The sequence below is a fragment of the Paroedura picta genome, chromosome 1 (genome assembly GCF_049243985.1).
Source record: "Paroedura picta isolate Pp20150507F chromosome 1, Ppicta_v3.0, whole genome shotgun sequence".
Lineage (NCBI taxonomy): Eukaryota > Metazoa > Chordata > Lepidosauria > Squamata > Gekkonidae > Paroedura > Paroedura picta.
The window spans coordinates 120,767,331-120,792,454 of NC_135369.1; the positions used below are offsets into that span (position 1 = coordinate 120,767,331).

Genomic DNA, 25,124 nt, shown 5'->3' on the forward strand with positions numbered 1-25,124 from the left:
CCCCCCCCCAAAAAAAAACATTTTGGCATAATTGGCCACTGTCTTAAGTCAAGTGTATAAGACTGAGAAACTTGTGGAGCAATGGAATTATGGTTTAAAATGTTTTATTATGAATGGTTTTATTATTGAATTGTGCTAACTTCAATACATTGTACGTTGTCCTGAGTGTTATAGGGAGAGATGCTTAATAAATATAATAATAATAATATCCCTCCCCATCCTCTGCACTCCCTGAGCTCCACTTAAAATCTCCAGGTATTTCCTGTCCCAGAGCTGGCAACCCTAGATGAGGGAGTTAGTACAAAATGGATTGAGAGTTACATAGGTATGTTACGTTACATTGTAGATCACAAGAACCCATAAAAAGGGTAATCAGTAATACAGACTACTCCCAACTCATGATCCTTATAAGAACACCCTGGAGGGCGCACATTCAGCCTATACTCCCAACAGTTGCACTGGTCACTGGTTGAATCCCAGATCAGGCTTAAGGTCTTGGTAATCATTTTCAAGGTCATACGTGGTCTGGGCCCTGTGTATCTGAGGGATTGCCTCTGCCTATGCACCCCAGAGAGCACTACGCTTGACAAATTGCAACAAGCACTTGATTCCTGACCTCAAGGAAGCTCATCTAGCATTGTACAGAGCCAGGGCTTTCCCTGTTCTGGCTCCCAGAAGAGATCAAGTCCCTTCCAGAACTAACAATTCCTCAGGGCCTCCAAAATAGAGCTCTTCTACCAAGTTTTTAGTTGAGGCCAATGAAACAACAGCACTGACTAGGACCAACCAGAACCCCCCTCCCTACCTCCGGTTGTGACCAAGAGACACAGAACAGGGCAACTCCTGGTGTGGCTACCCACTAAGCAATGGTTGCCCATATGGTTGTGTAGTTAATGGTTTAAATGTTATTTATTTAGTTATATTTTTATACCATCCTCCCTTGCAGCTCGGAGCAGTTTACAATATGAATTCATTTGTACAGTACAAAGAAGTTGAACTAATTATTGCATTTTTATAAAGCCACTCCCAGCCTAACTGGCTCATGGCAGTTCAAAAATCAATATATATATATCTCATAAAACATCAGTAAATATAAAACATCATAAAACAACAAGATCCCCACATAATACTCTAAAATGCAAATACAAAAATGGCAGCATTGAAAATAATCTCCCCAGCAGACCACTGCTTTGGCCTTCAAATAGTCATTTATAGTTATTGAATTTATAACCCACCCCTCCTGTAATGTCGGCTCGGGGTGGCTTACAAAAAAGGCACAGTAGCACAATACAGTATAACAGTAAAATCCCTCAGCGGTCCCTCAGATAGGCAGGACCCAGGGACATGTATAGCCTTAAAGGTTAAAACCAGAACCTTGAACTTGATCCAGAAACAGACTGGTAACCAGTGCAGTTGACGCAACCATCTCTTACTTTACATAATGTAGCAATAGTAATAATAATAATACTGGGGAGTAGTTTATCCAGTGGGCCTACACAGGGTCTAATAACCTAGCCTGGGGACCTTAGGGTGGGGGTGACCCGATCTTAAACTCTGGGCTCTCCACCCAACCTCAACCAAACACCTGGTGGAAGAGCTCTATCTGTCAGGGCCCGCAGCTCTTCTGGGAGCTCATTCCACCAGGTAGGGGCCAGGACTGAAAAGGCCCTGGCCCTAGTTGAGGCCAGGCGTACCTCCCAGGGCCCCAGGACGACCAACAAGTTCATACCTGCAGAGTGGAGCGCCCCGTGGGGGGCATAAGCAAGTAAGAGGTCCTGCAAGTAGGTAGGACTAAGCCACATATAGCCTTAAAGGTCCAAACCAGTACCTTGAACTTGATCCAGAAACAAACCAGAAAACAAACTTAAAATGCGTTAACATTATGAACATTATAAACGGCATAAGTGTTTAAACCATTAACTATATAATTGTATGGTGATGTGACAAGAGAGGGATAATCCTCTAAGAATTGTGTCTTAGATATCAAAGTACTTAATGCTATCCAACAACAGCTAAAAAGAATGGACCGGGTACCTATAGTATCTGGATTGTTGTTTTAATCCTAATCTCTTCTTGGGAAATTGTTTTCAAGGAAATATACTTAATAGCATCACAACCAACTAGAAAATATATTATCAGTGATAAGAATGGCTAAATTTAGGAGAATAAGTTATTCTTGAGAGGAGGGAAAGGGTTTCTCAAGCAGCATTTGTACATAAATATATTTGAGGACAGTATAGTGGATAATTGATACTACAAAAATAGAATTGTGTTGTGTGGCTTATCTGGAACCCCCAAATGCTGCCAAGAGAGACCAAATCGCAGTTGCAGCCTCCTCCTTTGTTGTTCACCAGTCTTTGTTGAGAAAACTGGACCCCTAGGAGGGAGGATTGTTCGAACCAGGGGTAGTCAAATTACGGCCCTCCAGATGTCCATTGACTACAATTCCCATGAGCCCCTGCTAGCAAATGGGAATTGTAGTCCATGGACATCTGGAGGGCCGCAGTTTGACTACCCCTGGTTTGAACTGGCTTTTTAGGAAGAAAAATGGGCATTATATGATTTGATGGGACAGTTAGATTAGAAGGCTGATGCTGTATGTTAACAAGCCAATATTTATGTGCTATAAAACAGGGGTAGTCAACCTGTGGTCCTCCAGATGTTCATGGACTAAAATTCATACGAGCCCCTGCCAGCAAATGCTGGCAGGGGCTCATGGGAATTGTAATCCATTGACATCTGGAGAACCACAGGTTGACTACCCCTGCTATAAAATACAGGTATAGATGTTTTATAGTTTAAAAATGCAAGTACATGTACTAATATTGTGAAATAGAAGTCCAGATATTATTCAGATAGTATAAATATAGTCATATTTGTACCTGCATACTTGTTAAATGAAAGACTATTCAAGAGGAAAAATTAGGTTGCTATTGCCATGTTTTTCTGCTGAATAAACTACTTGTACATTTGAACAAGCACTTCTGGTAGTAATACAGCACCCTGCAATTGGACCCTGCAATTTAGTACAATTTCTGTAGGCTTCTAGAAATCAGAATTTCTGGAGCAGTGGTTCCCAAACTTTTTCAGGCAGCCACCTCCTTGGCTCCCAGGTGACATCCCTGGTGCCCCCCCCCCCCCCACATATAAATATTTATTCATTTATTTAGATTTTTATACCACCCTTCCCTATGGCTCTGGGCAGTTTACATAAAACAGTATAGAACATTTACAGTATTTGCTGGCCTATAAGACTACTATCCCCCCCTGAAAAACATGCCTCCAAGTGGGGGGGTCATCTTATACGCCAGGTGCACTTCAGTTGAGATAGACATAGCTGCCCATAGTACTGTATTTTGAGTGGAAATGTTGGGGGGTCGTCTTATACGCCCAGTCTTCTTATACGCCGGCAAATACGGTACACAGAACAATATCAATATAACTAATAACAACAATAATACATACCTCTTTCCTGGTGTCAGGTTTACTGCAAATTCAAAACACACTATAGTGCCTACACTTCTTTTTTGGTTGTTGTGCAGTGGCCGTATTTTAGTCTGAGAAAAAAATCTCATGGCCAGGAGCAAGCTGGAATATGTTCCCATCCAGCCCATCTTCTGAAGCTGTCATTTCCTTCAGGAAGCTAAGCAGGGTTGGCCCTGGTCAGGACCGGGATGGGAGACCACCAAGGAAGTCCTACTACTCAGAGGGAGGCAATGACAAGCCAACCTGGAATCTCTCTCTCTAGGAAAACGCAGCTGCAGCAGGAAGAGTCAGACTGCCCCCCCCCCGCTGCACCAAAATTCCTCACTACCACCCTAGTGCCCCAACATTTCTTTCCCTCCACCCCAAAATCCTTCCACTGCTCGGTGGGGGGTACATACCACCCACTTTGGGAAGCCACATTCTAGAACAACTTTTTCCCCTTGGGATGCAGGTTTTTGTGTGGTTCTCCATAAATATTTATTATTTTATATTCTGCTTTTCTTCCCATGGGTGCCCAAAGAGGCTTGCATCATCCTAGCCTCCATGATATCCTTATAATATCCCTGTAATGTAGGTTAGGCTGAATGTATGACTGGCCTAATATTATTATCCAATAAGTGTGCTTAGCAGAATAGGGATTCAAACGCATATAGTTAAATAACAAATATATGACCAACAGAGCTATTTCTGCTAGCAGTGCAGCAGACTTTGGTTCTTGATTGGAAATAACCCCCTCCTGGATAAAAATGTTTTAAAAAACATTTTGTGTATCCAGCTTTCCATGTGAGTTAGAAGGTATTCAACCCCACTGTGATTATCCCTTTGAAATCTCAAGATTTTTTAAAAGTATTCATCAGTGTTTGCAATCTGTTCAACGTTTAGTAAGAATATAATGATGTTTGTGAATTATAATGAGATGCTACACAAACCTTCCAGCTTGGGACTTTCAAACTATTTTTATCTAATAATAAAGGGAAGAATTAGAGTAACTTTTGTGATCATCACATTACATTCAGGTGTCACAAATAAATTGTTTGCTTCATAGGCACAATTCAGTTAATGGTGCTAGTGTTCACCCTCTCATTTTCACTCATGCACGGGGTGTGATTGAAGAGTCCCTGGTTTCTGAAATCTTTTCAATGTGCTATGAAGTCCAAATTTTTCTTTCACACTAAGTGTTGGTTTTTCTTTCCCACCAAGCAGAATCCTAAAATAAGTCTCTGCCTTCAGATGTCATGAGAAATCGTAGTTATACTTCTGAAACCAGGAACTATTTAGTCATGCTCCATGTGTGTGTTGAGAAGGGAGTAGACTAGGAATAACAGCCCCCCTCCCCCAGCTGGTATCCCCAGGAGCTGTCAGGGCTGGAGATGTCACTTCTGCCTGGGCATTTTCACTGGCTGCTTGCAGGAGGGAGGGCAGTGGGAGGCCTTGTGCCAGAAGTACACATATGGTCTCACTAGAGCAGACATATGAGTCGTGTCTCACTTGTTAATTAGTTTTAGTTCATTTGTCACATCTGAACAAAACCCAACGTGTAGTACTTCGATACATTGGTAATAGAGTAATTGTTGATTCTGACTTCAATGTTGTTGAGTAGCATAAGTGGAACATTTTCCATTAACCATCTTCCTCTACAGCCTTAGTTGTTCCTCCTAACGGTTGCTCCTGAGGATCAATGGACTTGAAAAATAATATAAGGAGAAAATTAGGAGTCAGCCACAGGAAGAGATAATCATGAGAAATCTTCTTACCCTCATTTACATCTGCAGGTGGAAAAGCGATTCTCTTGGGGGAACTGTTGCGGTACATATGGAAGAGCCCTTACAACATTCTACTACTTCTTTTATTATTATTATTATTATTATTATTATTATTATTATTATTATTATTATTATTATTATTATTATTATTATTATTATTATTATTATTATTATTATTCCGCTCTCCCCAGAGGCTCAGGACGGTTTACATAAAACATAGGGAAAAAATACAAGAAACAATCCATAACATATAGATAACCATAATGTTAATACTATTAACTGATAATTGTAACAGTGCAACAGGTCTAGGAGCAGAACACATTGATGGATTTCTGGGAGGTAGGGAGCATATCCCTCACCATGGAAGCCCAGGTCGCAAAGGTAGTGCGGCTGGCATTTTACCATCTCCGCCAAGCCAAGCTACTAGCGCCCTACCTGGTCTCGGGACACCTAGCTATAGTGATCTGTTCAAGGGAGGGACTGTTGCACTTTCATTGAAATAATAGGATAGGAAAGGCTAATTGCCTGGGAATGTATATAGGATCACTGGGGCAAATGTTTTACCTGCATTTAATTAAATACTTATTTCATTTACAATCCACCTTTCTCTCCATGGGGGACCAAGAAAGGCTTTAAAGCATTCTCCTCTCTTCCATACTTTAGGAACTGCTTACCTCCTTATGCCCCCCGTAAGGCACTTTGCTCTGCAGGACCCCGGGAAGCACGCCTGGTCTCAACCAGGGCCATGGCTTTTTCTGTCCTGGCTCCCACCCGGTGGAATGAGCTCCCTGAAGAGCTGCGGATCCTGACGGAATTCTCTGAGTTACGTAGGGCCTTCAAGATGGAGCTCTTCCACCAGGCGTTTGGTTGAGGCCAGGTGGTGATCCCGAGGCTAAGATCGGGTCCCCCCTTCCCTTAGGAGTTGGGCTGGTATTAGACTGTGCCTGAGCCATCTTGTGATCAACCCCCTTTTGATATATTTATGTTCCTTGAGATCTGCCTGATTCTAGACCGACCCAGTGGTTCCCTGTGTGGGAAATTAGATTGTTGTTGATTATTACCGCCATGGTTATATTGTAGAATTTTAGAGTTATTTTATGGGGAGATGGTTTTATACTGTTAATATTGTTGTTTTATTGTTATGGATTGGATCTGTATTTTACATGCTTGTAAACCGCTGTGAGCCAGTTCACTGAGAACGGTGGTCAAACAAATCCAATAAATAAATAAATTCTCATAGCAACTCTGTAAGGTTGGTTAGGCTGAGAGTGTTTGGTGCAGGCCCGAAATTTCCAGCAACCTTCCATGGCAAAACAAGGATTCAAACCTGGGTCTGCCAGATCCTATTCCAGTGATGTAAACCATGTACCTTTCTGAATGCACTATGAAGTCAGTTCAGCAGCTACAGTTTAACAAGATATCAGCCTCTTGACTAGAGTATTATTGTGCTATCTTAAACACATTTTGTTGGTCATGGTAGCCATTTATTATTTGTAATAATTATCTGTGTCATGCAGAGAGAGTATAAGGAAGGTGCCGGATTTTAACTAAGACTTTGTGCTGTACTTTGGAAATTTAGAGAGCCTCCTGAAGTGTGAAATCACAGATAAGTGAAGATCTGCTTGACAAGTTGGAATGAGATGGGGAGTTGTGCATATATTTCTTCCTAAACAAAGCAAGCCTAAGCAATTAAACCTGAAAAAGTAATGACTGCACTTTGAACTATGACTTGTGTTCCCTTTTTAGGTGATATAGGGAACTATTATTATGGGCAAGGACATCCAATGAAGCCTCACAGGATTCGCATGACACATAACTTATTGCTAAATTATGGTTTATATAGGAAAATGGAAATTTATGTGAGTATACCTGTGCAGTTTTATTATTCAAAAAAGTGGAAGTGGATGACTAGTGACAAAATACATTTGGTTAAATATATTTTACACACATGCTAGTTTTGAGAAATGTCTAATAGTTTTGAATTTCAGGTTAACCCTTCATGGTTTTAGCAGTGTAAGGAGAGGTAATTAACCCAAGTAAACGCAGTTACACATTGCTGGACTAACTATGTCACATTTTGGGGTATTTACAAAGATTCAAAACAATGAGTTGAATTCAGCACTAGAAACCTCTTGAGCAGTGGTCCCCAACCTTTTTATCACCGGGGACCACTCAACGCTTGACAATTTTACCGAGGCCTACTGCCCTAACGCTCTCTGACTCTGGTCGCTCTGGTAATGTTTAAACATCCCTTCAGAATAAGATACAGACACGCCACAACAATGAACATAAGGAACATTTTATTTTCATGGAAATTTTAACTCATGACAATGAGAATCAATGGGAACCCTGAGCTTGTTTCTCTGCAACGAGATAGTCCCATGTGCAGATCGTGGATGAAGTAAAGGGTCGGGGGGAGGGAGAAGGCGTCCTTCGTGGCCCACCTCCAGTTAGTCAACGGACCATATGTGGTCCGCAGCCCACAGGTTGGGGATGGCTACTCTTGAGGACCAGACATAGATCATTGATCTTGGATTTCTCCTTTTCCCAAAAGGCATTTCTAGCCATGGTTCCTGGGATCACAGGAAATGCATGCAGTAGTAGCCACACTGGTCAGAGGAAAGTGGACAACAATAATTCCCTTCTCCCTCTTTCATCAGCAGAGCTCTGCTCATACAGGAGGCAGGAGAAAGGGATTTCACCCTTTTCCTCCCCCTCCCTCATTGATGTGGCTGTTGCTCCATTTGAGTCCCATAGCTTTGCAGAATAAGCTTTCCCAGTTTAAAAATGACTGCTGCAGAAACTTTTGTTAATTAATCACCAGATCCAACCTAGAAAACAATTAATCTTCCAGATCCATGGGCCAAATAAAGTAGAACATCCATGGAAGTATTTCTTGACTATTGTGGAGGTTGTAAAAATAAAATTATCATGATCTTGGTCTTTATTAGTTAATTTGAGTCATTCTGCTTTAACATTAATATTCCAATCAGTTAGTTGAAACATCTGATGGAAGGGGTTCTGTTTCTAAGAAAAATTATCTTTATTTAATTATTCATTTTTAAAGATACCTGAAGTTTGATTCAGGCCTATGCAAACAAAATTACATTGCTAAAAATCACAATTTCCCATTTATTAGGGCTCATGGTTGTGAAAGTTTATGTATTTTGGAAGAATACCTAAACAAATCTTATGCAATGCTACATTAAAAATACATTTGTAAGGCTTTAGCACGTATATAATTCATTTGCCACATATATTGCTTGGATCCAGCCTAAGATTTTCGCCTGCAGAATAGTCCCTACCCATCCACACATGCTGCAGCCCAAAATGTCCCTCAAATGTTGTTTCTGACCCTGAGGTAGTAGGAAGAAGAAGGCAAAAAAAGATTTGTCCTATGGAAATATTTGGTTGGGTCTCACCCTATGAATGACAGACATGTTGGATTAGTTCTTAAAAACATACAACAGCTATTGTGTCATTTCTTGTGAAAGAAACAAAGCTGAAATAGTGAGTGCAAATGTAATGTTCTATCATATTTGTTTAAATAGGAATATTTGCAATATTACTACAACTTGTTATTTAATGGATCAATTTTATTTGCCAGCGGCCCCACAAAGCTACAGCAGAAGAAATGACCAAATACCACAGTGATGAATATATTAAATTTCTTCGCTCTATAAGACCTGACAACATGTCTGAATATAGCAAACAGATGCAAAGATGTAAGTTCGTGTCATGAGCTAAATGCGAACAATTTTTAGAAAACCTTCTCCCTCACAAAGCATAATTTATTTTGTAGTCTGGTGAACAAAAAGTACCTAAGCATTGGTCCCCTACAGAGATCCATAATAGCAATGAAGTGCCTTTATTCTAGAGCTCGATTTGTAATGGTAGAAATCTAAAAATCTACTTCTTTTGCCTTTGGGTTATTCTCATTCTGAACTGTTTCCTGCCAGTTATAAGGCTCAGTTTTACAACTGCTTCAGAAGTAATGCTGCCTGATTGCATTGAAGATTGGAAGCACCCTCTGGGCACTCACCCTTCCTGCTCAGACTGGCATCGTCTTTCCCCCTCCCACTTCACCATTTAGCATTAATTATGGTACAACTTTGTCTGTACTAGTATAATTATGATTAACTCCAGCCATAAAGTCGCTCCAGCTCTTCAACCAGATGGTGAAAGTAGAAATTCCTTTCGGCCTTCCATTTCAAGGCGAACTAATTGCAGTTTCACCTATTTAATGCTAAGGGAGAGGAAGGAGCGCACAGCCCCAGTGGGGAAATTACAGTTTAGCAGTTAGCCAATATTATGTGCGATTTGGCCTTACCGTCATATAGGAATCAACTAAGCATACCTACAGAGTGTTTTGCTACCGTTAAGAAAAGCTGAATATCGGATAACATTGGGGAACAGCAGCAGTACTACTGTTAATGACTGTTACAGTGAACTAGAATGTTATATTACAACTGAAACCAGTATTATATAGGGTCGTGCATCCAAATCAGCCCAACCAGGCCAGCATGGCCAGCACCGGGGGAGGGAGGGGGGGTGCTCCGTGTGTGTGCGCCAAGTTACGTACCGGCGCCCACACCTCCACCCACACACACCCGTAGCGCGGCGCTGCCTGCGTCGGCCTAGAATGGCCGATTCAGACACTATCGTGCACAACCCTAGTTAAAAGTATTGGTAATTACACATTTGGTGAAACATCGTAAACAATTGCTTGGCATAAAATGCTGCTGTAAATGTTGACAATGTTCAGATAGAAGGTGCTCTAGTTACTAATAGCGAATCTATGCTTTAACTAAACTTATTTCTAAGACTTCATATCTTAACCTTTGGCCCTTAAATAATTTAAAAAGGGCCATGTAGGCGGCCCTGCCCGGGTCAGCGGTCTGGGTCAGCAAAGCTGGGTGCTTCTGGATTGGGACAGCGGCGCCACCCGGACACCATGCATACCACGGGCCCTCTGGTGAAGAGGGCACGCACCCGGGCAAAGCCGCACACTCGCTGTGGGAGGCCCTGGGATGGCTTCCCCACCGCGCCAGGAATGCTTGGTGGGCTGCGAGGAAGCTGTGGGCTCACTGGGTGGGAGTGGCAGAGATGGCTTCCCCGTGGCCTGCCAAGCATACAGCACCGAGGGGGCCGAGGATCACTTCGGGCACGCTTGGTGTGCCATGGGGAAGTGGCCGCGGCGGGTGGGAGGGCCCTATCAAAGCCCGTTCTTATGAACGGGCTTTGAAGCTAGTAGTTGTCATAAAGCTACGGTTAATACTTCTGTTAATGAAGTATACAATTTTATCAACGTTGGCTGTATTCAAGATTTTTGAATATACACTTTTGAACAACAATAATTAATACTAATAAAATTGTCTTACATAGTTAATGTTGGAGAAGACTGTCCTGTGTTTGATGGATTGTTTGAATTCTGCCAGCTGTCCACAGGAGGCTCTGTGGGTAGGTATATCCTCCTCAGGATTAATTGTTGAGTTATTAACTTTTAAAGGACTGTCAAAGAGAAGAAACCGTTTTTGACGGTTATATTCTAAATCTTCTGCATGAAGATACATTAGCATTTGGAGTCGAAGTATAATAGAATAATCCTGGCAGTGTTTTTATAGCTTCGCTGAAATTGAATGAGTGTGAATAAAATAAAATGAAAGAACATGTGAAATGTCTGTGTAAAATTAGTGATTCATTGTATTATGTGCCATGTTTTGCCCAAATTTAGTAGACTCTAAAAAGTCATTTTAAAGCTAGAGTAGAGGTGTGTTATAATGCAAATCAGGAGAAGTGACAGTGAAACAATTATTCTTGTTTGACGGACAACTGACCCGTGTTACCTGTCTTCATCTTTACTATATTTTTCTCACAATGGTTCTTTAGCTGGAGCGGTAAAACTGAACCGGCAGCAGACTGACATGGCTGTTAATTGGGCTGGAGGACTTCATCATGCTAAGAAGTCAGAGGCATCTGGTTTCTGTTACGTCAATGATATTGTGCTTGCCATTCTTGAATTACTGAAGTAAGTTCATGCTGAAACTACAAATGAATTGAATCTTGTAGAAAATGTGAGCTGTGGACTTCAGGTTAACATTGATCTGATATTTCTTGACACCTCACAATCAGTTTGAACATTCCTTGTAGGGTTTTATGTCAGTGATTCTGACAGTGTTAATCATAAAGCCTTCTTTGTTCTAAGGCTGTGTAATAAGATTATGTCAAGTAAATATATATATTCTAAGGTTTCTTTTTTTCTTAATGTTTTATTCAGACATTTTTAACAAAAGAAAGTTCAGAAAAATAAAGTAAGGTTTCTTTTTAGAAGTGAAAGGACAAAATTAAAATTGCTTTTGGGGCACACACATGAACACATAACACTGCCTTATACTGATTCAGACCATTGTCCCATAAAAGTCAGTATTTTTCAAAATAGTGTAGCAGTAACTCTCCAGGGTCTCAGGCAAGTCTTTCCCATTGCCCACTACCTGATCCCTAACTGGAGATGCCAGGGATTGAACCTGGGACCTTCTGCATGCAAAGCAGATGCTCTACAACTGAGCCACAACTACACTGACGGGCTAAGATCAAGCTTGACACTGTATCCCCCATTACTATGTGAGCATGAAAGTTGGACAATGAAGGAAGATGACAGGAAGAAGATTCCTTTGAAATACGCTTTTGGAGGCTAGGTTTATGGATACTGTAGACTGCTGGAAAGACAAATAAATGGCTTTTAAATCAAATGAACCCTGGACTCTCCTTGGAAGCTAAAATGACTAAACTGAGGCTATAATATTTAATGAGAAGAGATAGGAGTTACTGGAATAGACAATAATGCCAGGAGAAGTTGAAGGCAGCAGAAGAAAGGAAGACCCAGAAGAAGGTGGATTGACTCCAAGAAGGAAATCACTGCCCTGAGTTTGCCAGATTTGAGAATGGATATTTTGGAGGATATTAATTAATGGGGTTGCCGTAATGGCAGTACACAAACACATGCATATCCATACAATAGATTATTAAGTTATGGGGGGGGGGGGTGCTGAGCTGCAGTAGTTGTAATGGATGGCTGTTTCTTCAAGACTGTGATACCCATTATTGTCTGCCTTTGCTGAGGTGGTAAACTAGTTAGTTGTATGCTGTGGTTGGTGTAAACTGATCATTCGCTGTTTCTCTTTAAAAGCTTGTCTTTAGCACTGCTAATTTGTTGGGGGGATGGAAGAGAACCAAGGGTAATCTAGAGAAGAAAAGCAACACCTGGGGAAATCTGGCCCCAGATGTTCTTTTTGATTTTCTAAGGGAATGTTGTGGGTTTAATTGGTGCTGCTTTATTAAAGTATCTCTGTTTTCCTTCCTCAGATACCACCAAAGAGTACTATACATTGATATTGATATCCATCATGGTGATGGAGTTGAAGAAGCATTTTATACAACAGATCGTGTCATGACAGTATCATTCCATAAATATGGTGAATATTTCCCTGGTACAGGAGATTTGAGGGTAAGTTCAAACATAAACATACAATTTGAATAAACTAGCATATTGCAGATGTCTTTCAATTTGAGTCCCATCTTAATATCTTTTTTCTACTTAATCTTTAGCCACTCTCTTATATTTTTAACAATACTATGATTTGAGCTGAGCATACCGTAGCTAGTAAAATTCATAGGTGGGAGGGGATTTAAATTTGGATTAAGCATCTCCAAACCTAGCCCGCTCTAGTTACTGCACCACACAACTTTCACAATGGTTGGCTTCTTGACATTGTGACATTAACAACTTCAAATTTGTGTAAGGAGTATTTTGTTCAAATATGTCCCTTGTATGATAAATGTGTATCATTGCCAGGAAACATAATAAAAATAAATTCACTATATTAGCTGTCACATTGGATAGATATACTAACATCTCTGTCAGTTTTATTTTACTTTTATTATTTACTTATCACTGCTTGCACAGTTGTTTTTGTTATATTGTTATATCATATATGGCTTTGGCCATATGAAATAAACTTTACCTATATATCTGTCCTAAACACATTTTTTCAGTATTAATTTACATGGACTTTTGGGGACTTTGTTGATATTCAAGCGTAATCTTTGCAGAATAAACCAGTTTTCAAATGCAATTGAGCTTTGTTGCAAGAGTACATTTACCTCTGATCAGTTCTACCATTTGGGGTTTCAGATATATCTGAGGCAACTATCCTCCCAGTACATTGTGATTTTGATTAAGTCAAACTAGAAGGATTAATTTAGAATATAGTGATGTGTATTATTTCACTGAGCCAGTTACAATTCTCACAGGAAAAGTTACAGTTGTTAGAAAATGGCTACATTTTGTGCAAATAAAAGGAGGGTGATAATCTGAAATGAATTTAACTATAATAATTCTGATGCTTAGGAAAAATGTAAGGTGAATTTTCTCATAACTGAATCAGGTTTGTAATTTCCAAATGAAGGAAAGAAATAACTTTCTTTTTTGGCTTGTCCAGAACAGTATTGCTTAATTTGATTGCTGTGAAGGCATATCTACTTTGCATTCCATCAGAAAAACTGGATTTCTTGGGGGTGGGGCAGGAGACTATTATTAATCACCTGATAGGTCAATTTCACTGAGGAAGTGGAAAAGGAAGGTGGTTTTTCAATGTATTGTGTTTCCTCTCTGGTTTTCTCTCTGGTAGCCCTTTTTGCAGAGCAAAATAGCTGCCCCCCTGCATCTGTGTACAATGTTGGCACATGTTAAATCTATTAAAGCACCTCAGTAAATCTATTAAAGCACCAAAGGGGTAAAACAAGGATGCATTTTGCCTCCCCTCCTATTTAACCTTTTTATAAATGACCTTGCTCCGTCCCTATCCCCCAATTATGGCCATAGCCCCAAAATTGGTTCTCTTCACATCCCACTGCTTTTATACGCAGATGATGCGGTAGTGTTGTCCCATTCACAAATTGGCTTAAAACGCTTACTGGTTCCATTCCTGGACTTCTGTGAAGTAAACAAACTTGCTCTGAACTTTGAGTAGTCAAAAATTGTGGGTTTTTTTTGAAAGCCATGGAAGCCTCTTAAATGGAATGTAAGAGGTAACAACATTGAACAAGTTAAAAGCTTCAAATACTTGGGAATATTTTTTCACCATAATGCAAATTGGGCTACACAGAGGAAATATGCAATCAGATCTGCAAAAACTAGTGCCCTGGCAATTACACGTTTCTTCTACACCAGTGGTAACCAGTATGTGCCAGCAGCCCTCAAAGTATTCAATGGGAAACTAAGTGCCCAACTATGGCATCCCTATTTGGATCAACACTTTTAACCAAGCAGTCGAAAGTCTCCAATCTGTCTTCCTTCGTAAAATCCTTGGGACCTCGAACTGTGTTTCTTACGCAGTCCTATGTCTAGAAACCAGCCAAAGACTATTGGAAACCAGAGCATGGTTGTTAACAATCAAGTTCTGGCTTCGCATTCATTTTAGATCTGACCCCAATAGTGTAATTTCCCTTATGCTATCTGAACATGAGTCATCTACTTGGTTAAGACACATTGAGGGAAAAATTAAATCTATAGGAATCTCTTTAGACTCCTTGTATCTGGTATCTGAAAAGACTGCATTTAATTCAATTAAACGCAGACTGTTAGACATAGAACTGCAGGAACGTAGCAGTAAAGCTAGAAACGTTTGCTCGCCATTGAGCTTGGGGATCTCACCAAGCTCTCAGCCCCTAGCTGCGTACTTCTACCATCTAATCATCCCAAAACAGCGTAGAGCATTCATGTTAGCTAGAATTAATGCTCTACCTTCTGCTGTTCTATATGGCCCATTATGCACGGCCGCCGAAACGGCGATTTCAGGTCACATGGAAAACGCGGAGGGGGAAGACGCGACGCATACCGGTTATACACGGGGCGGGGCGCGACGGCGGCAAAACCCAGAGTAACCGATTATGCACGCGCCGATCCGGGCGCCGCGTCTGGTTGCGCCCCGCTCACCCGGAAGCTGCGCTTTCTTCCGCGTTTCACTGACGCGGCTTTTTCGGCGGCATGCACCGAAGCTGCAGCCGGTTGCAGCCGGCTCCGTGCGTTATCTGTGATTTTAGTCGCCGCCATTCCACCCCGAATGTGCGCTAAAACCCCCGTGCATAATGGGTCTATGGGAGATTTCAACAGATCCCGTATTCAGCTAGGTTGTGCCCCTGTGGACAATGCTGTATAGAATCAATTACACGTTTTCTTCCATTGTCCATTTTATTCCTCGATCCGAGCTAAATTTCTTAACTCACTGCTGTGTAAAAGAGAACGTATATTCAGTTTCTTTTGACATCCCAGAACCCTGATATAATTGAACCAGTTGTAAAGTTTTATATCTTGCCATGAGAAATCGTGAATGTATTATGTCTTACCCTAAAGCATGATCTTTGCCTTTGTTTTCACTAGCAGTGGATCCTTTTGTACTTTCCCTTCTTATATTGTATTTTATATGCTATTAAAGGCTTGTTGTTGTTGTTGTTAAAGCACCTCAGTATCCCTTTGCTCTGCCCCCACCACCCTCACAAGGGCATCCATGTGGGCCAGCCGTGATGGACGCCTATCCTCCATCCCATCTCTCAATGGTGGGAATGCACCAGGGGAATTGTGGACTTAGGCAGGCAGCTCAACACCACTGCTCTCAGTACCAGTGTCAGGACACAAGGTGTTGGACCACCACACAGCTGAATACAGAATAAATCAACCATCTATACTTGAATGAATTGACATGATACATCTGACTGAAGTCTGTCTGTTCCTCTGCCCACTGGATTACATCACAACAGGCATTCAGCTTGGATGAAGTCTTAAATTGTTAAGTAAGCAAAGCAGCCATCCTTCTCACTGAAACTGGCTGAGTATTATTACAGCTTTCAGATATATGAACAAAAGATTTGCTCTTAATCATATTTCGAATTTATTCTCAAAAAGAAAAGATAGTTGTGGTGATATGCTTGATTTAAAGTTCTTTCCTTGAGTAATCAGGATGTATATTTTACACACACTTTTTCATGAGTAATTTGTATTCTTTCAGGCAATATGCATGTAAAGTTACATTAGGAACAAAACCATAAATTAGCCAAAATAGTGGGCAAGTTGAAATGACACCATGTCATTAATCACAGTGTTATCCATCCAGTAAAGCTCTTTATATATTGCAGTCATTTGAATCATAGAATCATTGAGTTGGAAGGGTCCATACAGGCCACCTAATCCCTGCTCAATATAGGATCAGCCTAAAGCAGTGGTTCTCAATCGCCTTAGTGCCGCAACCACTAAAGCAGGGATGGCAACACATGGGCACACGTGCTGTCACTCCTACTTGCCATGTTGCTGGCCTTCACAAGACATGCCACCAAAGCCATGGCCACCACTTCGACCCCGGGGAAAGGGCTGAACAACACCTCAAGGGATTGTGACCCCCACGTTGAGAACCACTGGCCTAAAGCATTCATGATGGGTATATGTTCAGCCAGTGAAGATTGCCTAGAAGGAAATATGGTGTTTGATGGGTGAAGGAAATAAGAGCAAAATATTAGTTCACTGGTCCGGAAATATAATAAGTGTGGCCAAATCCAGCCTCAAATGATTGCAGCCTCAGAACCATTTTTGATTAATAGTGTGTTGGTTGCAAAAGCCTAATTGAATGCCAAGATCCACAGTATATACTTGGTAAGGGTATCTTTAATCAGGATTGTGTTGTTACAAGGTACATTCTTTCCCTCATAACAGTGTGGAAATAAGATTCTGTCAAATCTTTGCAGAGATTCTTTTTGAACTTTTGAAATAGAGCAGCCCATGGAAATATTTCACAGCTAAGCATTTAAATATTAGTGAAGGTATCCATATATATGCTAGCCTTCCTTTAACTGTGGGTCTAAATAGATGTATAATACCGTTTGCAAGACCTAGAGGAGGTTTGTGTTTTCCCAAGAGCGGAAATCAATAGATATTCTTGTTGTTTAAGGTAGATTTTTTTTTGCCAGTTGTATTGACACTTAAAATGTTTTGCAGAAAGATTTAAGCACCATTATTTTGCCAGTTTTATATTGCCAGGATGTACTTAATTAGACAGTGAAGGTATATTCTGGGATGGTAATAATGAGCATTTTTTCATTGTATTTCTTAGTTGTTAAGCACATTAGTCTAATAATAGATTTAATGTTTGTCTCTACTTAGCTGTTAGCAACAATACCTATTTCTGTTGTTGCTAGATATTGAATTCACTTTTCTTTTCAGTGGACATTAAATGTGCTAGCTATAAGATAGCTTTTATTTTTTGGTTTGATTGACCACAAGATGGTACTGTTGCTTCATGCTACACACATGTGATATAACTTAGTTAAAAGTACAAACCACTTGAAGGGGTAATTCCATATGGAATCTTGTTTCCTAGTTTTTTAGTCATTATGCTTGAAAACAAGCTTTAACATTAATGATTTGAATAACACAGACCTCAATACATATATTTTCCATGTTGTGAGGGATTTTATATTCTGCATAATAAAACTACAGGCCAGTGTCCCATTGAACTTAAAGTCTATCTTTAGTTTTTGTGCATGGAAGTCTGATGTGGCAGATGAAGAAAAGGGCCTAGTGGTTTGGGATTATTTGATACATTTTAATTTTCATTTTCTTGTTGTGGAATAGTAATGAGGATATTTGTTAGGTGAAAAAATTCACAATACTTGTCAGATCCGCAATAAGACACTTTCTGTTTTAAAAAGTAATTAGGTATATCAGTACAGAAGCTGCAGAAATTTAAATTTAATGCTGCAGTGGAAGGAAATCCTGCAAGGCACAGTACCTTAAAACATGCTGTAGCAAGAGAGAACACAGTGACGTTATTATCAGTGCAGACAAGCCACATGTATCTGAAATGGTCTGTGTGGCCCACTCCACCAGGAACCTGGGTGTAATCCTGAATTCTTCCCTTTCCATGGAGGCTCAGGTCACAAGGCCTTCTACCATATCCGTGAAGCCAAACTACCAGTGCCGTACTTGGCCCAAAGAACCCTTAGCCACAGTGATCCATGCAATTGTCACCTCTAGGCTAGACCTCTGCAACTTGCTGTATGCAGGGCTTACCTTAACTTTGATCCGGAAACTCCAGTATGTGGCGGCCAGGTCCTCACAGCAACACCATGGAGGTCCCACATCTGGCCTGTCCTCTAACAACTGCGGATCAAGCTTTGGGTCTTAGAAATTACCTTCAAGGCCATACGTGGTCTGGGCCCATCTGCCACTCTGCCTACGCCCCTCAACAAGCTCTATGCTCTGCCACCTCCAACCAGCTAGTGATCCCTGGCCCCAAGGAAGTCTGTCTGACCTCAGCCAGGGCTAGCGCCTTCTCTGTCCCGGTCCCCACCTGGTGGAACGAGATCCCAGAGGAGATCAGGGGCCTAACGGAACTAATACAGTTTCTCAGGGCTTGCAAAAGGGAACCCCTCCACCAGGCATTTGGTTGAAGTCAACCAAATCTAAACATCTACTGGGTCCCTGAACCTCCCTCACTTGAACTCATGTGATAGATATGACCAACCATGAATCTGTTAGATTGTTTGCTATGTTAAAATGTTATTTCTTTGTTTATTGTTGTTGTTATTGTAGTCTCTTATGCGTTATAATAACCGAGTTCAATGTATTGTTCTGTTTAGTTCTATGTGATCCTCCCTGAGCCTTAGGGGAGGGTGGTATACAAATGCGGTAAATAAATCTTATCCATTTGGTGCCTCTTTAAAATTGTAAAACAGCCTTGGGGGACAAACGGTCTGGCCTCTCCAGGGCCAATCAGAGTGCAGCCAGCTGCACCCTGATTGGCCCTGCCCGTACAGCACCCGGCCTCCCTCACCAAGCCCTCACCTCTTGCCTCACAGACATGCCTGGTTGTTCGAGCCAGGCACATCTGTGACTTTGCCACTCCACTTGCAGGGCCCTAGGTAAGAGGCCGGGCCGCAAGGGGGGGGAGCGCTTCCCAAAGGCCTGGAAAGCCATCTGGCCGTGGGGGGGGGGGAGAGGGAGCGCTTCCTAAGGTCCTGGAAAGCACACCCAGGGGCCTCCCAGAGGTTAGCGACAACCCCTCAGCTCCAATTCTTAGGGCAAGAGAGACAGATGGAGCAAGGATAAACCTGTTGAGAAAGAAAGAGAAGGATTACTTACCCGTGCAGGTTAGAGAGAGAGAAAGACAACATCATGGGAGAGTTAGCAAGGAAACAGGAAGTAGGAATGGAGGTATAAGAGGAGAGGGGAGGAGCAAAGAGGGGGATATAAGGAAGAATCATGCGGTGGTTGGTGGAGCACAGAATAAATGGAGATTGCAAAGATGCTGAACTTTGTGCTTTCCATTTATTGGATTCTAGCTGGTTTAAGCGTGCCTCCGCAAGCCCGACATCCAGGGGCCTGGCAAGCACACCCGGGGCCTTGCAGAGATTCCGGGTGTGCTTGCAAGGCCCCCGGGGAGCACTCCCACCCTCACCCTCAGCGCTTCCCGGGGGCCTGGAAAGCCGACAGGAAGCTGACGGGGAGGACCCTTTCAAAGTCTGTTCTGAACGGGCTTTGAAGCTAGTAGATAAATAATTTCATTGAGCTTTCATGGGCTTCAAGGCTCTTCATTGTCTTTACTCCAGTGAAGTAAAATGCCCATCCTCTTGGAAATGTGATATAATTTCATGTTGTGGCTGTACAATATGTCTTTCCTTATAAAACATACTAGCTGTATTGCTACTTAACAGATTTGGGGGATCTTAAAAATTAGTTTTATATTGCAAATATTGATGGTTGGAGAAATATTGAATTACTATTATTAATTCATTTATTTTTCAGCCCTCTCTCCGAGGCCTCAGGATGGAATACAACAAAGATAAAATTAATATGTAAAACAAAATATAAAAGTAGGAATTTAAGTTGTTAAATAATTTTAAAACATTAAAACAAAATGAAATACTAAATTTGTTGTCATATGGAAGAGAGGAAGGGATAGGTTCATATAAAACCCGTTGATTGAAGTATAGTTTACTTTTGTGTGCTTCATTTAGTGAATTGTGGCATGTTTCTTATAGATGTAATAGCATGTGACTTTAAGGATCTGACCGAACAGGCACATGACATTACTCCCTATTCCCAGGTAATTGGATATACTTTAAAATGAATCTGCCTGTATAGGTCTGTATTATACTATCCCCACTTTTGGTGAAAAACATTGAGTATATATGTTTTTTCTTTCAATGACTCCAAGCCACACTTGATTGAGATTGAAGAAATTAATACAATCTTAATTTTGCTTTTGGGTCTGATTCTTTTGTATGGTCACATGTCTATCCTTCCATTCTACTGGTATATTTCCCTGTGCATTGATTTCTTCTGTACTGCACAGATCAAATGCTTTATCTGAAGATTTAATTTGGAATATCTAAAATAACTGGCACTGCTTTTGTATAGATTAATGATACATTGTTTTTGGGTAACAGTTTAAATGCTTTTAAGTATTGCAAACAGGCATACTGTATTGTGGGTTTTAATACATTTTGTGTTTAGCCTTATGTTTATTGTGTTTTTAGGACATTGGTGCTGGAAAAGGCAAATACTATGCTGTCAACTTTCCAATGAGAGATGGAATAGATGATGAGTCATATGGACAGATATTTAAACCTGTGAGTTGATTCTAAGTCCCATTCAAAATGTAAATGTTTTGAAGATGAATTAAAAGTTGTTCATTATTTTGTGCTTCTTTACAGATTATATCCAAAGTGATGGAGATGTACCAGCCTAGTGCTGTGGTATTACAGTGTGGGGCAGATTCACTGTCTGGTGACAGGCTGGGATGTTTTAATCTTACCGTTAAAGGTAAAAAAAATGGGAACAATGTTATAAGAATGCTGTATGCATAAAGTTGGTTTATCTTTAATCTACTGCCAAATGAGGGAGGAGTTCTGAAGATTTGGTCCTCTCAAATTATTTTATTTACTATTAAGATCTGAAGAACCCCAGACATATTCTTCTTTTCCAGTTGGTCTGGTTAGGCTTGATTCAGGTATAGGCATGTATTTAAGAAGCCCTTGGTGTCTTAACTTTCCTATAACAGATCATTTCATTCTTTGTAAAAGACACATAGTACACAAATTATACCATTACAGAATCTTTGCTTCCATTTTATCACCACATAGCTGTTAGTATTCTTAATATTAATTAACTCTGGAAAAAATATACCATCCATTACCCTGCAAAGGCAGGCAATTAAAGGAAAGCAATTATATGAGTTTGTAAAAATATCTTCCCTAAATATTAACTGGTCACAAACAGAGACTGCCTTCTAAAAAGATCTCAATGAATTCAGCTTCCTGTATTTATAGAGTTAAAAAAAATAGGCTACTAGCAATAGCTCTCCCACTTGATAAGGGTGTACATTCTTGGTTAACTGATTATCTTATAAATTCAAACACCATACAATTATCTTTACTTGAATATCTTCTTAAATATTAAAAAATCTGTTAGATCATTCTTGCTACTTTTTATTATTAAAACAGTCTTACTTTAAAACATCGGTGTGTAAAGTGCCATCAAGTCACAGCCGACTTATAGCAACCCCATAGGGTTTCAAGGTAAGTGATTAAGCAGAGATGGTTTGCCACAGTGCCTTCCTCTGCAGTCTTCCTGGGTACTCTCCCATCCAAGACTCTGCTTACTTTCTGAGATCAGCCTATACTATACCATGTCACCATCCTTCTATTTAAAAGTGATGATTACAGATTTCTCATATGTACAAATTCCTTTTGGTCCTCAGTAAGCTCAATCCATTATCTGATATGTTTGTTTCTGTGAAACTGAACATTCTTATAATTATCAGATGTTTTTGCCTGTAGGCCTTATCGCATAGTACCAATTGATATGGTTTAGACAGATTTGAATCTACAAAAGGCCATGTTACTGTGTTATCCTTCTCCAAGGGTATTCTATTCTGGGCCTCTAGACAGTCCCATATGGCTGGACCAGCTGCTGCTGCTGCTTGTTGTTGTTGTTGTTTGTTTTTGTTTTTTTTGGGGGGGTGCTCTGCAGAAATACCTTTCATTATCATGTTGGTCAAGACCAGCAATTATTTCCTTATATTCCTAGCCATATCCATGACCCAGAGTCAGCCAGCTTGATATAGTAGTTGGGAGCACCTACTTCTAATCTGGCAAGTCGGGTTTGATTCTCTGCTCCTCCTCCATATGCATCCAGCTGGGTGTCCTTGGGCTCGCCACAGCACTGACAAAGCTGTTCCAACCAAGCAATAATATCAGGGATCTGTAAGCCGCTTTGAGACACCTTTGGGTAGAGAAAAGCGGCATATGGGAACCAACTCTTCTATATTTCCTGATAACCATGTGCTTTGCTTTAGCTGGTGTTTTAGCTACAAATAATTATAATCATTAATCTTTACCATATTTCATTTTGTTCATAATCATGTATCTGTTTTCCCTCTCCTTAATTCCCTCTGATATTTTTCCTTTCAGTTGAATTCCAAAGGTCATATGTTCAGTTTGGTCACTATATAGCTATTTCAATCAGGTGATAACTTGCATGCAGAAATGGGCTCTCACAGATATTCACACCACAAATAGTTCACAATGATTGTGGTTTACACTGATATTTACCTGAACAGTGATGGTTGAGGAGTGACTGCACACCATTCTATATGTGAGAAGCATATGGTTCATATATGTGATACATATGGTCCACATAAAGTTATGTACATATGATTGCCCAATTTTGCGATACTTTAGATTTCAATTGTAGGCATTCAAGTGATTCACATGATTGATTGATTAGATTTATAGCCTGCTACTCCCAGAAGGGTTAGTGGTGGGTTACAACAATTAATTAAAAATCCCCAATAAAACCAGCATCTAATACAAAAATAACCAGCAGCAAGTGTTAATCCTCCCCCACCCATTCCAACCAGACAGCAACCATCGTGGAGGTGGGAGGTCACCCAGTGGTCTAGCATCACCTCAGGAGGGGCCTCCGATATTACTGCCCTGGCCTCAACCAAAGAACTGGCAGAAGAGCTCCGTCTTGCAGGCCCTGTGGAACTGTGATAGCTCCGTCAGGGCCCTCAGCTCTCCCGGGAGCTCATTCCACCAGGTCAGGGCCAGGACCAAGAAGTCCCTGGCGTAGTTCGAGTCCAGGTGAATTTCTCTCAGGCTGGGTATCACCAGTAGATTAGCTCCCACAGAGCAAAGTGCTCTGTGGGGCATAGAGACACAAGTGGTCCTTCAGATAAGTGGGACCCAAGCTGCAAATGGCCTTGAAGGTTAATACCAAAACCATGAACATAATCTGGGCCTCAACCGGTAACCAATGCAGCTGCCTCAACACAGGCTTGATATGGGCCCTCCAAGGTGTACCAGAGAGGACCCTTGCAGTTGCATTCTGCACCAGCTCGATTTCCAGGTCAGGGACAAGGGCAGGCCTGCTTAGAGCATGTTACAGAAATCTAATCTGGAGGTGATGGTTGCATGAATCACTGTAGCCAAGCAGTCTGTAGACAGATAGGCTTGTAACCTTGCCTTGTGCAGATGGAAAAATGCCGATCAATCTACTCCCCTGACCTGGTCCTCCATTGAGAGGGAAAATCCAGAGTCACCCCTAAGTCCCTGGCAGAGCTAGAGATATTAACTTAGACTCCAGCGAAGGTGGGGAGGCATGCTTTCCAATCTGTCGCCAGTCTGCCCAGCCACAGGATCTCCATCTTGGAGGAGTTGAATCTCATACTACTTGGAAAACCAGCCTTAAAACAAGGCATAATACATAAAATCTGTATTGACAGAATTTTGCTGTTAACTGATGCACACTGCAGTCCTTTTATGAATAAATTACAGAATAATTAAGTTAAATATGGTTAAGCTGTGTGTATATCTGCCTGCTTTTATGAGAGCTACAAGGAAATCTATTTATAAATTGCTGTCATAAACCCAAAACAGAATAGCAGATTCAAAAAACTGAAATGTTGCACCTGTCCTAGTCTCACTCTGTAGTTCTTAACACTTTTCCTGATTGTGGCAGGCCACGCTAAATGTGTGGAAGTTGTGAAGACATTCAACTTGCCTCTGCTGATGCTTGGAGGAGGCGGATATACCATCCGTAATGTTGCTCGCTGTTGGACTTATGAGACTGCTGTTGCCTTAGATTGTGAAATTCCTAATGGTAAGTTTTGGGAGGAAATATAGCTGACTCAAAGGGCCTTTTCTCACTGCCTTTAGGGAAAGCATAAGTGAATACACCGTTTTGAGGGAGCTTTAATAATCATCCCTGATTCTAGCAGCCCCAAATAATCTTGCATTGTGTTAATGTTCATTAAGTATACAGATCATTCATCTTTCTTCTGGAATTCCCAAGTGGTACCCAGGTCCCGTTTTGGGCAAGTAACTAGTGAAAAAACTAATAAACACTGCTTGTCCCTTTGAAGTGCACAACTTTATGTACTTATACAGTAAATCAAAATATGTGCTTAGTAGAGAAGAAGGTAGTCATGCATTATAGAAATGCAAGTAAGGATTATGAAGCAAATTGTTGTTATTGAAAAGATTAACCCTCTTCTATGCTCTTGGATTCTTTTCCTTGCTTCCTATTTCTTGGTGAACCATAGTTTTCCATTGCATCCAAATCACATTCTGCTTTGTGGAGCAACTGAAGGTTGTGTGACTCTTTCTTGCTTGTTAATAATGCTACGTATTTGGATAGAGGTACACAGAATATTTTTGATTATTGCTATCAGAGGCCCTTGTCTTAGATAAAACATTTTTTCTTTGGGATGAAGCCATAAAACAGCTGAGAGAAATTTCCTTTATGCAGACAGTTAGGCAGAA

General features: G+C 40.9%; 1 protein-coding gene and 1 non-coding gene across 2 annotated transcripts in view; one reads left to right on the forward strand and one right to left on the reverse strand.

Moving 5' to 3' along the window:
- Window positions 1-25,124, forward strand: part of HDAC2 (histone deacetylase 2) — a 37,853-nt gene that overhangs the window by 1,583 nt on the left and 11,146 nt on the right. The window contains exons 2-9 of the mRNA XM_077301663.1: window positions 6,996-7,108; window positions 8,857-8,974; window positions 10,635-10,709; window positions 11,139-11,277; window positions 12,612-12,753; window positions 20,835-20,927; window positions 21,012-21,120; window positions 24,322-24,462. Coding sequence (XP_077157778.1) covers window positions 6,996-7,108; window positions 8,857-8,974; window positions 10,635-10,709; window positions 11,139-11,277; window positions 12,612-12,753; window positions 20,835-20,927; window positions 21,012-21,120; window positions 24,322-24,462 — 930 coding nt within the window. The remainder of the gene's footprint in view (window positions 1-6,995; window positions 7,109-8,856; window positions 8,975-10,634; window positions 10,710-11,138; window positions 11,278-12,611; window positions 12,754-20,834; window positions 20,928-21,011; window positions 21,121-24,321; window positions 24,463-25,124) is intronic.
- Window positions 11,753-11,824, reverse strand: TRNAA-UGC (transfer RNA alanine (anticodon UGC)). Its single transcript has one exon. It is a non-coding gene; the product is annotated as a tRNA-Ala (tRNA).